The sequence below is a fragment of the Rhinichthys klamathensis genome, unplaced genomic scaffold (genome assembly GCF_029890125.1).
Source record: "Rhinichthys klamathensis goyatoka isolate OS25496 unplaced genomic scaffold, OSU_Roscu_1.1 h1tg000561l_1, whole genome shotgun sequence".
NCBI lineage: Eukaryota > Metazoa > Chordata > Actinopteri > Cypriniformes > Leuciscidae > Rhinichthys > Rhinichthys klamathensis.
The window spans coordinates 1,515,343-1,529,575 of record NW_026607027.1 but is presented as its reverse complement, the minus strand read 5'-3'; the positions used below and the strand labels follow the sequence as shown (position 1 = coordinate 1,529,575).

The 14,233-nt window shown below is 38.8% G+C and overlaps 2 protein-coding genes across 2 annotated transcripts; one reads left to right on the top strand and one right to left on the bottom strand.

Moving 5' to 3' along the window:
* The first annotated feature begins 6,269 nt into the window (after positions 1–6,269).
* On the top strand, positions 6,270–8,385 carry ttc36 (tetratricopeptide repeat domain 36). The gene is made up of 3 exons (XM_056239413.1): positions 6,270–6,431; positions 6,748–6,936; positions 8,001–8,385. The coding sequence occupies exons 1-3, from the start codon at positions 6,326–6,328 to the stop codon at positions 8,267–8,269; spliced, it is 564 nt and encodes a 187-aa protein (XP_056095388.1). The 5' UTR covers positions 6,270–6,325; the 3' UTR covers positions 8,270–8,385.
* Positions 8,386–9,423: 1,038 nt separating this feature from the next.
* On the bottom strand, positions 9,424–12,892 carry LOC130073794 (F-box only protein 40; the record flags this gene model as incomplete). The annotated part of the gene is made up of 2 exons (XM_056239412.1): positions 9,424–9,780; positions 11,012–12,892. Coding segments are annotated over 2 exons (2,100 nt in total), but the record flags the coding sequence as incomplete, so codon positions are not given.
* Between the last annotated feature and the right edge of the window lie 1,341 nt (positions 12,893–14,233).

The window sequence follows — 14,233 nt, the reverse complement described above, 5'->3', positions numbered from 1 at the left end:
GGGCTTCAAATGTTCTCCAGCCATTCACTGCCATTATAAAAGCTTAGAAGAGCCAGGACAAGTTTTTTTATATAACTCCAATTGTATTCGTCTGAAAGAAAAATGTCATATACACCTAGGATGACTTGAGGGTGAGTAAATCATGGGCTATTTTTCCTTTGTGGGTGAACTGTCCCTTTAAAGATATACATCATTCTTATGAAAATACCTGATATAGCTTGATGAACACAGATATATTATCGTTATCATGTGTGTGTCTTCATGTTTCATCAGTCAAAACGTCTCTATGTGCATGTTATTATATCCATATACAGGTCCTTCTCAAAAAATTAGCATATTGTGATAAAGTTCATTATTTTCCATAATGTAATGATAAAAATTAAACTTTCATATATTTTAGATTCATTGCACACCAACTGAAATATTTCAGGTCTTTTATTGTTTTAATACTGATGATTTTTGCATACAGCTCATGAAAACCCAAAATTCCTGTCTCAAAAAATGAGCATATCATGAAAAGGGTCTCTAAACGAGCTATTAACCTAATCATCTGAATCAACTAATTAACTCTAAACACCTGCAAAAGATTCCTGGGGCTTTTAAAAACTCCCATCCTGTTTCATTACTCAAAACCGCAATCATGGGTAAGACTGCCGACCTGACTGCTGTCCAGAAGGCCATCATTGACACCCTCAAGCAAGAGGGTAAGACAGAAAGAAATTTCTGAACAAATAGGCTGTTCCCAGAGTGCTGTATCAAGGCACCTCAGTGGGAAGTCTGTGGGAAGGAAAAAGTGTGGCAAAAAACGCTGCACAACGAGAAGAGGTGACCGGACCCTGAGGAAGATTGTGGAGAAGGACCGATTCCAGACCTTGGGGGACCTGCGGAAGCAGTGGACTGAGTCTGGAGTAGAAACATCCAGAGCCACCGTGCACAGGCGTGTGCAGGAAATGGGCTACAGGTGCCGCGTTCCCCAGGTCAAGCCACTTTTGAACCAGAAACAGCGGCAGAAGCGCCTGACCTGGGCTACAGAGAAGCAGCACTGGACTGTTGCTCAGTTTTGCATGTCATTCGGAAATCAAGGTGCCAGAGTCTGGAGGAAGACTGGGGAGAAGGAAATGCCAAAATGCCTGAAGTCCAGTGTCAAGTACCCACAGTCAGTGATGGTCTGGGGTGCCATGTCAGCTGCTGGTGTTGGTGCACTGTGTTTTATCAAGGGCAGGGTCAATGCAGCTAGCTTTCAGGAGATTTTGGAGCACTTCATGCTTCCATCTGCTGAAAAGCTTTATGGAGATGAAGATTTAATTTTTCAGCACGACCTGGCACCTGCTCACAGTGCCAAAACCACTGGTAAATGGTTTACTGACCATGGTATTTCTGTGCTCAATTGGCCTGCCAACTCTCCTGACCTGAACCCCAGAGAGAATCTGTGGGATATTGTGAAGAGAAAGTTGAGAGACGCAAGACCCAACACTCTGGATGAGCTTAAGGCCACTATCGAAGGATCCTGGGCCTCCATAACACCTCAGCAGTGCCACAGGCTGATTGCCTCCATGCCACGCCGCATTGAAGCAGTCATTTCTGCAAATGGATTCCCGAACAAGTATTGAGTGCATAACTGAACATAATTATTTGAAGGTTGACTTTTTTTTGTTGTATTAAAAACACTTCTTTTATTGCTCGGATGAAATATGCTAATTTTTTTAAACAGGAATTTTGGGTTTTCATGAGCTGTATGCCAAAATCATCAGTATTAAAACAATAAAAGACCTGACATATTTCAGTTGGTGTGCAATGAATCTAAAATATATGAAAGTTTAATTTTTATCATTACATTATGGAAAATAATGAACTTTATCACAATATGCTAATTTTTGAGAAGGACCTGTACACAGGCCCGGATTAACACAGTGTAGTGCCCTAGGGTGACCACATTTTAAGTGTCCCACCCCCAACCACACCCCATATAACTCACATGCTATAGTGCAACTTGAACATGTCATACTAAATATCTTTATTTCCATCATAAATGGCATGTATGAGGACTACATGCAAAACCTTATGTCTAAAAAAAACATAGCCTATCAAATAAGCAAGCCCAAGAATCAGCTAAATTCAGCACCACAGAGACGCACAACAGCAAAATGTTTAAATGCAAACAAATCCATTCGAAATCGGATTGACGGCTCAATCAAACTGAAAAGCTTTTATTCAACCTTTATTGATCCAATTGAGCTTGGTCGGACGATTTTGGTTTGGGATGGTTTTGGCCGCCGGAAGGGAGGGGCATTTTTACTGATAAATCATAGACTGTAAAAAAAATGGACAAAGTGTCTGTAACGTCACCCGTTTTGAGGCCGTTTATGGGGGGTATGGGCTGCGCCATCTTTTGAAAATCTTGGGAAATCCTAACCCCGCCCACCTTCTGGCCAATCCATATATGGGTAAAAGGGCGGGCTTTGTGTAAGACGGATGCGCCTCTTCAGCCAAGCAGCCTCAGCTAACGTTACAAGATCGACTGGCAGACTAGGCTACTTTTTACAGTCTATGGCTACTATTCACTGCAAAGCTGCTGAAGGGTAACGTTACAACCCATCAAAATATATGAAGACTCCAATGTGGGACATATCAGTCTATTCTTATGTTACATTTATTCATTTGGCAGACGCATTTACAGTGTTTCAAACGTCAGTTATAACCGGTTATAACCATAGGCATAGGCGTAATTTGCGGGTGGGACATGTCCCCACCACTTTTTGCCAGGGTCGATATTGTCCCCACCAATTTTGAACTCGGACGAACGCTTTAATCCGTTGCGGAGACTCTCTATTCGTTCCAGTGAAATCACAAGTAAAATGCACACAAACGTGTCCCTGCTTGAAATACAACCACTGATAAACATAATCGGTTTTAATGAGAGAGAAAACAAACAAAAAAAACTATACGAGTGCGGATTAGAACCCAGAACCTCTGACACGCTTGGCAAAAGTTCTGCCACTGGACCATTAAAGTGCATGAATCTAATTGTCAGATTTATGTATTTCTTCACGTGAAAATTCTCACCAACAACGACATATTAGATCTCATTAACTACATCTGATTTATGATTTAGCATTGTATTAGCCCCCAAAACCCCACCTGTCCCTACCTCGGACGCTAACTTATTTGAGGCGATTTAATGCTAACTATTGCAGTGCCACTGCCCACAAACATTGATGCTAAATAGTGCTAACTACGTGAAATAGTAGTGGAATGTCACTTACCGGAAAAAAATGGAGCGAAGTACTCCTACAGTGTCGGTTAGTGCAGTTTATAGCGGAGCAACCCATGTTATGTAAGATATTTCAATACAAATGTTCAGAAAGGATACAGAGGTGGTATGATGTGTTGTGTCAGATCATGGCCGAGACGTCAAATTTTAGGAATTCCACTCGGCGCAGCTCGTTATCAGCTGTCAATCAAGCTGTCAATCAAAGTTAACCACGCCCTTATTTGTCATACATTTTATATCTAAACTACCGAGTTAGAAAAAAAAAGAAAAGAAGAAGAGGAGAAACGAGCAAAAGATAAAAGTATGCAACTATGTTCTCTCTGTATGATTACGGTATCCATGTCATGAGTGAAGGGCTAATGTTAATTGGTGGGTATAACTCTTACGTTTGTTAGCCTTTTTGCTATGATGCCTGCTATGCTTATACAACAATAATTTGGCTTTAACTCAACAAACACGAGATCTAATTTCACCATAATATTGTGCTTTGCAACAAAACTGTTTCAAGTTCAGTTATTATTTATTTCTATCAGTTGGGTTTACGTTAGGCCCTGTAATTAGCCAATGGAATTTCCAAGTCTGTAGTTTCAAAGACGAACATTTGCTATTTAATTGCTACAACTCTATTTCGTGACAAAGTATAGTTTAACAAGTCATAGCTAAAAGTTTGAATTCAAGGCAGTAACCAAGGAGCTAATGGTTTGTGTGATGAAGGATTTGTGCTATTTAGAATATTTATTCTATATTTTATTTGTATATTATTCTTAATATTTTATATTATTGTTGCTCTTGTTAAATTTTTTTTATATATCTGATTGTATATATTTTTGGCACATTTATGTATATAGTGTATATTTATTTAAGTTCTGATAACTTATACTGTCATATTTTGTGCAGAATTGTGTTCCTTGTCTTTTGGCAATGTTGGAGGTGGAGATTGTGCACCTTAAAAAGTGTGTTTCCTGTTGTAATTGCAATAGTTAAATAACTGGATTTTCTTAAGTGTGTTTTTTAAATGGTCTAATGACAGATTTGTGCAATTGAGAAATATCATTTTCTCTTTCACTCATGTTGTTATAATAGAAGAGGGTCTTGCCCAGTGTGTAATTCAATGTAGAACCGCCATTGTGTTTAATTGATGCATCCAAAGCTTTTTTCTTAAAATGAGACACAGAGGGGTGTCTGTATACATTGTGAGAATTCTGGCTTATTGGTATGCCCACCAGTCAATGCAAGTCAAATGGGGCAATAAAGTCTATGCACTGTTTGAGGTTAGTAATGGTGTGAGACAAGAAGAGATTTTGTCCCCAGTTCTTTTTAATCTTTATTATGGATGATTTATCTAAATGATTGAAAGCCTGCAACACGGGGTTTGATTGGGAATATCTTAGTGTATCATGTTATGTAGATGATCTTGTGGTTTTTAGTCCTAATAATAGTACTGATCTCCAACAGCTTCTAAACAGATGTTCTGTTTATGGAGTGCAGGAGTTAATACTTTTCAATCTGTGTTACGAAGACCTTATGTACATGTATCTGCCGGCTAAATGTTTCCAAAAATGAGATTAGTGTGGGCTTATCAAATATAAGGGTCAGTACTACAAGTTATCAGTTCAAGTTGTGGAGACACTGGTATTGTATTTTTGCAATGCCTTGATTTTTTTTCCCTTAATGGTTTGGTTTTATCTGTTGTTTGTTTGTGTTTTACATTTGGACCTTGAGTCTTCAACAAAGTATGATGATGATGATGATGATGAATGGGTCCCATCAACTGTTTGGTGACCCACATTTTTCTAAATATTTTCTTTTGTGTTCAGCAGAGGAAATAAATTCATAGGTTTGGAAAAACTTGAGTGTGAGTAAATGATGACAGAATTTCCATTTTTGGATGAACTATCCCTTTAAGTAGTAGGCTATTGAGTTTTACCAATAATTTTCTTAGCTTGTCAGTTTTTAGAAAAGTTTTAAGGTGCTACACACACTGGGTCTCATTCATGAAACATTCGTAAATATACGAGTAAATATGCGAGTGATTTGCGCGTAAAGAGACCTTCCCGAAAACTCTTCTCCTGATTCACAAATACTTCGTAAACTTCAGATGTGGTAGTGAAATGTGTGTGTGTGTTAATGAATTCCAATCAGTCGTAAATGGGATGCGCGTGCACGTTCATTCTCAAATACCATAAATCCCGCCCATTAAATCCGACTGACAACTATATATGGGCATCATATTATGACATGAATGCGAATGAAAAAAAAAATTCTCAGATGCAGAAATTGAAGTTTTATTATCAGAAGTTCATTCAAAACGCCACATTTATTTTCAAGCGTACATAGTGGCGTATCGGGTCCTAAAAAAAAAGGAAGCTTGGCAGCATATTACAGATGCAGTTAATGGAGTTTCATCTGTTAATCGAACATTCCCAGAAGTGAGAAGAAAATGGTTCGACATTAGGCTTGAGAGCAAAAAACGAACTAGTTCACTTCGGAAAAATAGTACTCAAACTGGAGAAGGACCACCATCGCAGATGCTATTACTGGCTCTCATAATAAGAAAAAACATATGTAATTACTATATATAATATTTTTTCAAAATGCTGTGCAAATATGTACCCTATTAAGGTGAATTAAAATGCAGCCTTATTAATGAGCAATACGTTCGGGTGTTAAGCGCACTATTTACGCGTGGCTGGGAGCAGGTGTAGATTTCTTGTGTACCAACTAACATTTGGAAAATACGAACATTTTAATGAATCCGAAAATTTACGCCAGAACCACTTTACACACGATTTACACAAAAATTCGTTCTGCTCGTGTTTCATGAATGAGACCCAATGACTTAGAGCAGTATGTATGTCAGGCTCTTATATCCGTAACATCCCACAGACTTAATCAAACACAGACCATTTCAAAGTCCTGCTTCCACCCCCTCTTCTGATTGGCTAGTGTGGAGTGCTGGAAAGTGTTTTGCAGGGAACTCCTCTTTTCCCATAAAAATGCAATCCATTTAAAAATCCTCTTATTTTTGGATCTTGGTCCACTCTCCACGAAGAAATGGCATCAGCTCATGACAGGGCCGTTTTACAGGCCATCTTTAACCCTACCAGCCCACTTGGAGATATTCCTGGATTAAATCAAGAAGATGATCTGATAGATGATGGTAAGAAAAAAATCCATAATCAGATAACACATGCATGGTTTGTGTAACTAATGATGATAAACAACAGTCTCACTTAATGTTACATTTCTAAACATAGATAGATAGGTAGATAGATAGAGAGACAGATAGATAGATAGATAGATAGATAGATAGATAGATAGATAGATAGATAGATAGATAGATAGATAGATAGATAGATAGATAGACATAAATTCGGACAAATCACTTCTTTCGTATCTTGAAAGTTTCAAATGCTACAAAGATGCTTGAATGCGAACACTTCTATGCAGTTTTTTTTATTTCTGTTTATCTCTAGACAGTGCTTTTGAGCCAGAGCTAGTGAAGCAGGTGAAAGATCTGGAACTGCAGGGAGTTTCGGCTGCCGAGTCTGGAGACCTGCCCGCGTCTCTTCAGCATTTTAACCAGGCCATCAGAATCCTTCCTCAAAGGGCTTCAGCCTACAACAACAGAGCCCAGACCAAACGCCTGCAGGGAGACACGAAAGGTGATACGCCTCTCCCTCTCTCACCCAGAATCGGCTGGAAAGTTTCCCAACTTTAATTTCTGCATTTTCTTTTAAGTTTAGAGACTATCATGGAAATACATTCTAAGTACACTAGTGGCAGTCAAACAACAACTTTTATTCCTGTTCACACAAATCATGATTAGCCCACAGGGGCAGATTATCAATGAATTAAGACAAATTTTCATGCAGTTCCATGCATAATACTTTGATAATGTTATGACCTCAAAACACATTTCATAGTATAGTGCATGATTTGGAACCTTTATTTTTGACCTTTTAGTGCCACTAACCAGACATTTTGTTTCAAAACTGCGGTCATACATATAACTTCCAACCTAATAAAAATACATATAACTTCCAACCTAAAAAAAAACATTGTCAGATTCACATTGTTTCACGTTTTAAGTAAAGTATTGCAGTAATACGAGTGATTAAAATCTTCATTTAAACAACCAAAGCGGTCCAAAAACAATGAAAACAATTCATACTCAGTCACACAGGGCGCAGCCATCTTGGATTCCGTATCAGAATTCTTGCTCGGTGTCCTCACGGTTGTCCGAAATCCGAGCGGGAAAATCCGAGGAAAGGGGGCGTGTTGGTGCGTGTTGCTAGGCAACGTCTGTCTTCCTAGTCGGAACTCCGACGCGGATAAATAATAGAACGCACCATGTGGACCAGCATTAAAAAATATATAAAATAAAATCTGCAGAGAATCACCTACGACTCCTTTAATTCAGGATTAGGCCTTAGTTCAATTCAGACATTTAAGTAGCTTTAATAAACGTGCCTTAGAAAAAAACATTACTGGTGTGCATATTAAGACAAAACTATGGCACTGACATATTCTAAGATATGTCAGTGCAAGTTGCTTTCAGTTAAAACAGCTCAAACATTTTAGTCTGTGACTAGGCTTAAGCCTTGTCTATGAAACCTGGGCATCATTCTGGGTTTCATACAAGAAAGGGAATTATACAGTTCCAAGGCAAATGTGGAGCTCATTTTTGGGTTATCTCACTTAACTGATGATCTATAATCCATCTCAGGTGCAGTTGAAGATCTGGAGCGTGCCATCACTCTCAGCAGCGGCGTTGGGCGATCGGCCTGCCAGGCTCTGGTCCAGCATGGGCTTCTTCTCAGGTTGTCGGGTCATGATGAGGAGGCTCGGGTGGACTTTGAGAGAGCAGCGGCTCTAGGCAGTGAGTTTGCCAAGCAGCAGGCTGTGATCCTAAACCCCTACGCTGCCCTATGTAACCGCATGCTGTCAGAGGTCATCAATAAACTACGCAACCCAGAAGTGTCAGAGATGCAATAGAGTATGAGCAACATACTCATAAATACTGTATATTCATTGTATTGAAACAAAAGCATTTGTTTATTGACTTTTTTATTTTAACTGGTTTTCATAAGTGAATAAAGTCAAAGCTTTTTTTCGGGTGACTGTTACTTTGAGGGATGTGGGGAATGCAAAAATAAAAATATATCTGTTTAAAATACAGCCTATATATGACTAATAAGAAATATCTTTAAGGACTTTGCAACACCTACAATTTTGTGAGCACTGCATGGAGGAAGTGTAATACACTTTATGATGGGAATTTATGTCTTTATAATGAAAATTAACTTATCTAAAAAATAAAAACAGCTATAACATAAAATTAAGAAATATTTAAGATCACTAATCAAATAAGTAAATGTGTTACATCGATCATGCTGAAGAAGATGATCAGGAGTGCGTTTCCCGAAAGCATCGTTATCCAACTATGATCGCAACTTCCATTGAACTCTATTGGTAACGACGGAACTTGCGACCATAGTTGGCTTTGGGAAACGCACCCCAGATTGGTAACACTTTACCCTTAGTCAACAACATTAGTTCACATGAACTACTAATAAACAGTATTTTTACAGCATTTGTTAAATCAAAAGTTGTATTTGTTTATGTAAGATAATGCACTGTGAACTAACTTGAACAAACAACAGTAAACAGTTGTATTTTCATTAACCAACATTAGCAAGGATTAATAAATGCTGTAAAAAAAAGTATATTGCTCATAGTCAGTTCATGTTAGTTAATATATTAACAAATGAGACCTTGTAAAATGTTAACATCTGATTTTACACACACGTTCACCATACCACTGTAAATGCATTTATAGTATGACGGTTATTTTTAAGCCTTTATGACCGTGCATTTTTTAAGCCAGTAGAGGTCAGCAAAGATCTGTCTGGATAGTCCACTGAAAAAAAAAAAAAAAAAAAATTCTGCAGCATTTACTCAACCTCATGTTGTTCCAGATTTCTATGACTTTGTTTCTTATGTGGAACACAAAATAAGTTATTTTAAGGAAATTTGGTAACCAAACAGTTGACTCTCATTGTATAGACAAATAATAATCATTTCTCAAAATATCGTCTCTGACATGAGTGTGAGAGTAAATGATGACAGAATGATGATCAATGATCAGAATTTTGTTTTTTGAGTGAACTGTCCCTTTGACTATAACAATTGACTATTACAATTTTATCTAGAAATATTTGATGAGTGCAGTGCATGCAGCATCCTTTTATATAATACGTCCACAGCTTGCGCCACACAGCCGTCTCTTATTCTCTGTGTGACTTGACAGTAGTGAGGACACTATTGACTAGAGTCTGGAATTCTCCTCTTCTCTCCTGGAGATCTGTCATGCTGGGTAATGGCACAGGTTCACTTCGAATCTCCTTCTGATAGAAAGGACAGACCTTCAGGTGCTCTGCCATAGAAGGGATGTCTTCAAAGACCCATTTATCCACTGGAGAGTGCAGAGTGCTAAACTCCCATACCTACATGGAGATGAGAAGGGTCCCATTTAAATCAGTGCAATTTCATTGAGGCTTTGCAATGACTGAAAACTATGGTCCTAAAATATTTGGACACTTAAGCATCACTTATGTCATTGTATTAAAAAAAAAAAAATCAAACCAAATGGCATTTTTAAAAATACTTTTCAAGCAAAACATTCCACACACACACAGACAAAAATAAGATTGAAAATGATAAAACTATAGTACTGTACAAAATTAAGTGGATGTCACTTTGAGTAATGTTGTTTCTCAGTGAAATTACAAGGGCTAAATATATCGATGCGCCTGTCCAGTGCCTTTTATGAATATATCAATATATGCTGATCAGTATTCCAGAGTGCTATTCTCATTGGCTTTCCACAGTGCAGGTTACAGCCCCTACTGGTTAAACGCTAAAATCAATTGCTTCCAAAACAATGAGCTAAGAGAGAGAGAGTGACCACCTGGCATCTAAAAACAAACCTTTACCAGTGTATAGCTGACTGACATGGAGCCAGAGAGAGTCAAATGACCCATCTACGCCCTCTGTGACCCACATACTTCAGAGAATAGATAACAGAGCACCAACGTACTTAGAATGTTTAACGTGCCGTGCAACACCGCTAATGTTCCTGGAATAAAATTTGATTTTTTTTTTTTTTTTCATATTGGATTGTGACTGTGCACATGATTTTGAGACTTATGGGAATCATTTTTATGAATAATTAAACGAATAATACAAAATTAAACAATATTGATAATAATATGACTTCCTCACATAAGCTATAACTCACATGAACTGGAATACAGTGCACGAAAAATAAATAAAACCTTAATATATCCATTAGAGAATGTTGTGTATTTGTTCTTATTAGGTTATTGCACACACACACACACACACACACACACACACACACACACACACACACATAAAATACCAGCAAGGCTTTAGTTTGAGGTTATAAAATAAAATCTAAAATGAACGTTGCTAGAAAGTTTGGAACTTATTCCCAAATAAATAACCAAAGCGGAACCATGCACTAATGTCTGGGGAATGTTCTGTGTTTGTAAAGCAGCTTAAAGATTATTTTGTGTTCCACAGGAAAAATAACATACAGGTTTGGAGAATAAATTCAGAGAATATTTACAGACCTCTATTTTTTGTATGCTTTTGAACTCTTCTAGGAATTAGTTGAAGAGTATTGGCTGATGATATGAGCAAGGCATTTACCTTTTTTCGGGCCCTCCAGGTGAATCCACCATGAGAGTATGTCTTTTTCTCCCATTTAAGGTACACCATACCCTTTTGCTGAAGAACAGTGCTGCACACCTCCCTCATTAACTTGGAAACTTGAGATAGACGACCCAAAGACACACTATCCAGGTAACTCACAATGTGTTGTAAAACCTCAAAAGGAAGTCTGCTCAGAGAATCCAAATTCCTTGCTCGTTTGCGTTCACTGTCAGCGATTCTTACTCCTTTGTTAAGCGACGGAGCCACCTCTGGTTGTAAGATGAAAGTGCTAAGATCTGTATCATAGCTCACTGTAGCCTGATATTTAGATGGTCGAAATTGCTTCTGGCTGAAGGTGCAACCAAGGTAAGCCAGTGGGCACCGCTGTAAAAACCAGCCTGTAAGACATGACTGAATGTCTCCATGCACGTTTCTAAAGTGCCAGGGGTATTCGTCACGCCTAAAGGCATTACAGCACAGGTAAGTAAAGGCGGAGCAGGATTTGTTGTGTCTCCTAGTCACACATTCTGTCTGAATCTGCACATGTAGGTTTTGCGGCTGGTCCTCAACAACATTGGCCAAAGATGCATCACTTTTGAATGGAGCAGAATGAAAGTCATAGGTCTGGGTGCCACAGTCAACATATAGCCCGTCGATTCCAACAGACTCACATATCTGATGACCTTTCAGTTCTCTTTCTAGTGCACACAGCAGTGTCGCCTCTATCTCATTCGCCTTTGGGAGCTTTTCAATGGCAATGCCTAAATCAGATGTGTCCACATTCTGGTGTGTCTTCTTAACTATTTTTGATGGATCCTTGAGGTGGCTACGCTTGGGTCTGTAGCTGGTTGGAAAGTTGAAAGAGTGTATGGTTTGAACTTCAATGGGCTCTAAATTACCATAAACAAAATCTTTCTCTTTAGGTGTGCAAGCAGCCAGCTGACCAAAGTTGATAAGCATGCATCCGTTGTGCACCAGATACATATTATACTCGGCCACGTTGAGTTTACCGAGTCTGTCAAGAACGCCATCTTGCCAAGGAGCTAAACCTGTTCTGGAAATGTCATCGTGGGAATTCTGAGGGGTCACTTTTGGGTCTTCCTTATCCCTAATCGGACAACTTTTATCATCTAAATTCTTCACAGTTTGCTTGCATCCTTCCTTCTCCTTCGCAAACATTCTCTCCCACATCCCGTAGTTCTCCAAGCAGGTCACATCTTTACTCTTAGCTAGGGCCAGCCTCTCCTCTTGGGTTAGTTCTTGTCCTTCTTCCCCGTTAAGACTATTCTCCAACATTTCTTCCGGGTGTAAGTTCGGAGACTCCCAGCGCTCTGGATCAACACCTCCAACAGCACCATCCAGTGGAACTTCAGGCTCCTCCATCTTCTCTATCAACTCAGGGAAGAGTGTCTTCATCTGAATTGAGCTAAACAGAAGCTTCTGATCTCTAAGGGCCATAGCAAGGTCTAACTGACTCATGCAGTTTGGATCCTGGATGGCATTTCTGTAGAAGGTGGTATCGGTCTCGTTTACAGGCCATCGGTTCCATTCCAGGGTACAAGTGATCACACTGGCAGGACACACTTCTAGGTGCGGGGCAATTTTTTGACGAGTCATGGTAATGGGACAGCCATAGCCAGAGTTGAGGCATGGTACAGTTTCCTTAGGGCAGAGAAGACGATGCTCATCCTCTTTACAAAGATGGAAGGCTGCACCGCAGTTCAGCTGGCAGGAAATGAAGACACAGGACGTTGAGATGTCTATGGGAATCTTGCAGTCCTGGTTATGACAGTTTTCACAGTGTGCATGAAGACCTGAGTTGGTGGTCCTATTCTTGCCCTGAAGGTGACAATCCAAAACATGTATTTGTGGCCAACATTATCGTACTTGTATTGTTTAATACATAACATTAGCTTGTTTGAAAGCAGAAGTGTGTGACAACTTTAAATCTTGAAGCTTACCATTCTTGTGTTTGAAAATAAGACTCTGAAATGAGACAAGGGAATAGACGCTGAAAGTAAACAAGTCTCTGAAATGTTCCACAGTTGCTACTGTCTAGACTATTATTGACTTGTTTTCCAAGACTAGACACAACATTAGACCACATGAAAAAACAATTCTTAGACTACACCAAATAAATATTTACATATCAGACAATGCTTTCCAGAAGAGTGAGCAAAACCTAAACATTTGAGCTTTTTGACCATAAAAAATAGCAGAACGCCTAAGAAAACTGTTTATAATAACCATGCACTTTCAAACACTGCATCAGACTTTGAATTTAAAACAGTAAATAGGTTTACCCATTGTTATGACAATACATGTGCACAATTATTCTTCACTTAGAGAGAGCAGTAACACACTCCTAGACGTCTTTGTCATTGTTAAGGGTGTCAAGCATAAATACAGGTCAGCCTCACTTACCCCTGGCTCCCCTGTTAAAGCTAGCACAACGTGTGTGTGTTTAAAGTCGTGGCCTAATGGTTAGAGAGTCAGTCTGATAACCCGAAGGTTGCGGGTTCGATCCTCAATACCGGCAGGAAATGACTGAGGTGCCCTTGAGCAAGGCACCTAACCCCCAGTCGCTCTCCAGGTGCCACACTGGCTGCCCTCTGCTCTCTCTGTGTGTGTGTGTCCACTGTGTGTTCACTTGTAAATACCTCTCCTGTGTTCAGCTGTTATAAATAGACATTTGAGAAACATGGGTACATTACATCACACACAAACACTGTCATTTGTATACTGTGCTAACTGATTGAAAAGAATGATCAATAGCTCTGAATTACCACTTAACAATGAGAACAATAGCTGTTTATTTAACAATTGAGTTTTGGATTGGTGATTAAATATGAGTGAATTGATAACAGGAGGCTAATATGTTGTTCCATAAATAGCAAATATATCCTAAAAAAAGAAAAGAAAATCAATGCCTTTTGCAATAATTTTATACACTCTTCTGAGCAATATGTTGCTGAATTGTAAAACACAAAATAATAATCGTATTAAACAAACTGTCCACTAGGTGTCAGTACAGCCCTTTGATGTAGATTGTGGAATATTACAGGGTACATTTTTATCCTGAAGATATTGCTCGTCTTGTGTTAATACTTATGAACTGATATAGAAATGAGCAGGAAGCATTAGAATGCAAGGAACGTATATCTGACCATATTATTATTTAACTCACATTATTTAACTCACACTAATTTGTCCATTTTA

What these genes read in the sequence shown, in the direction of transcription:
- ttc36 (XM_056239413.1), top strand. Translation starts at nt 6,326, where the DNA reads ATGGCATCAGCTCATGACAGGGCCGTTTTACAGGCCATCTTTAACCCT. An exon ending in AGATGATCTGATAGATGATG is followed by an intron (nt 6,432 to 6,747) that starts GTAAGAAAAAAA and finishes GTTTATCTCTAG; the next exon opens with ACAGTGCTTTTGAGCCAGAG. An exon ending in CCTGCAGGGAGACACGAAAG is followed by an intron (nt 6,937 to 8,000) that starts GTGATACGCCTC and finishes AATCCATCTCAG; the next exon opens with GTGCAGTTGAAGATCTGGAG.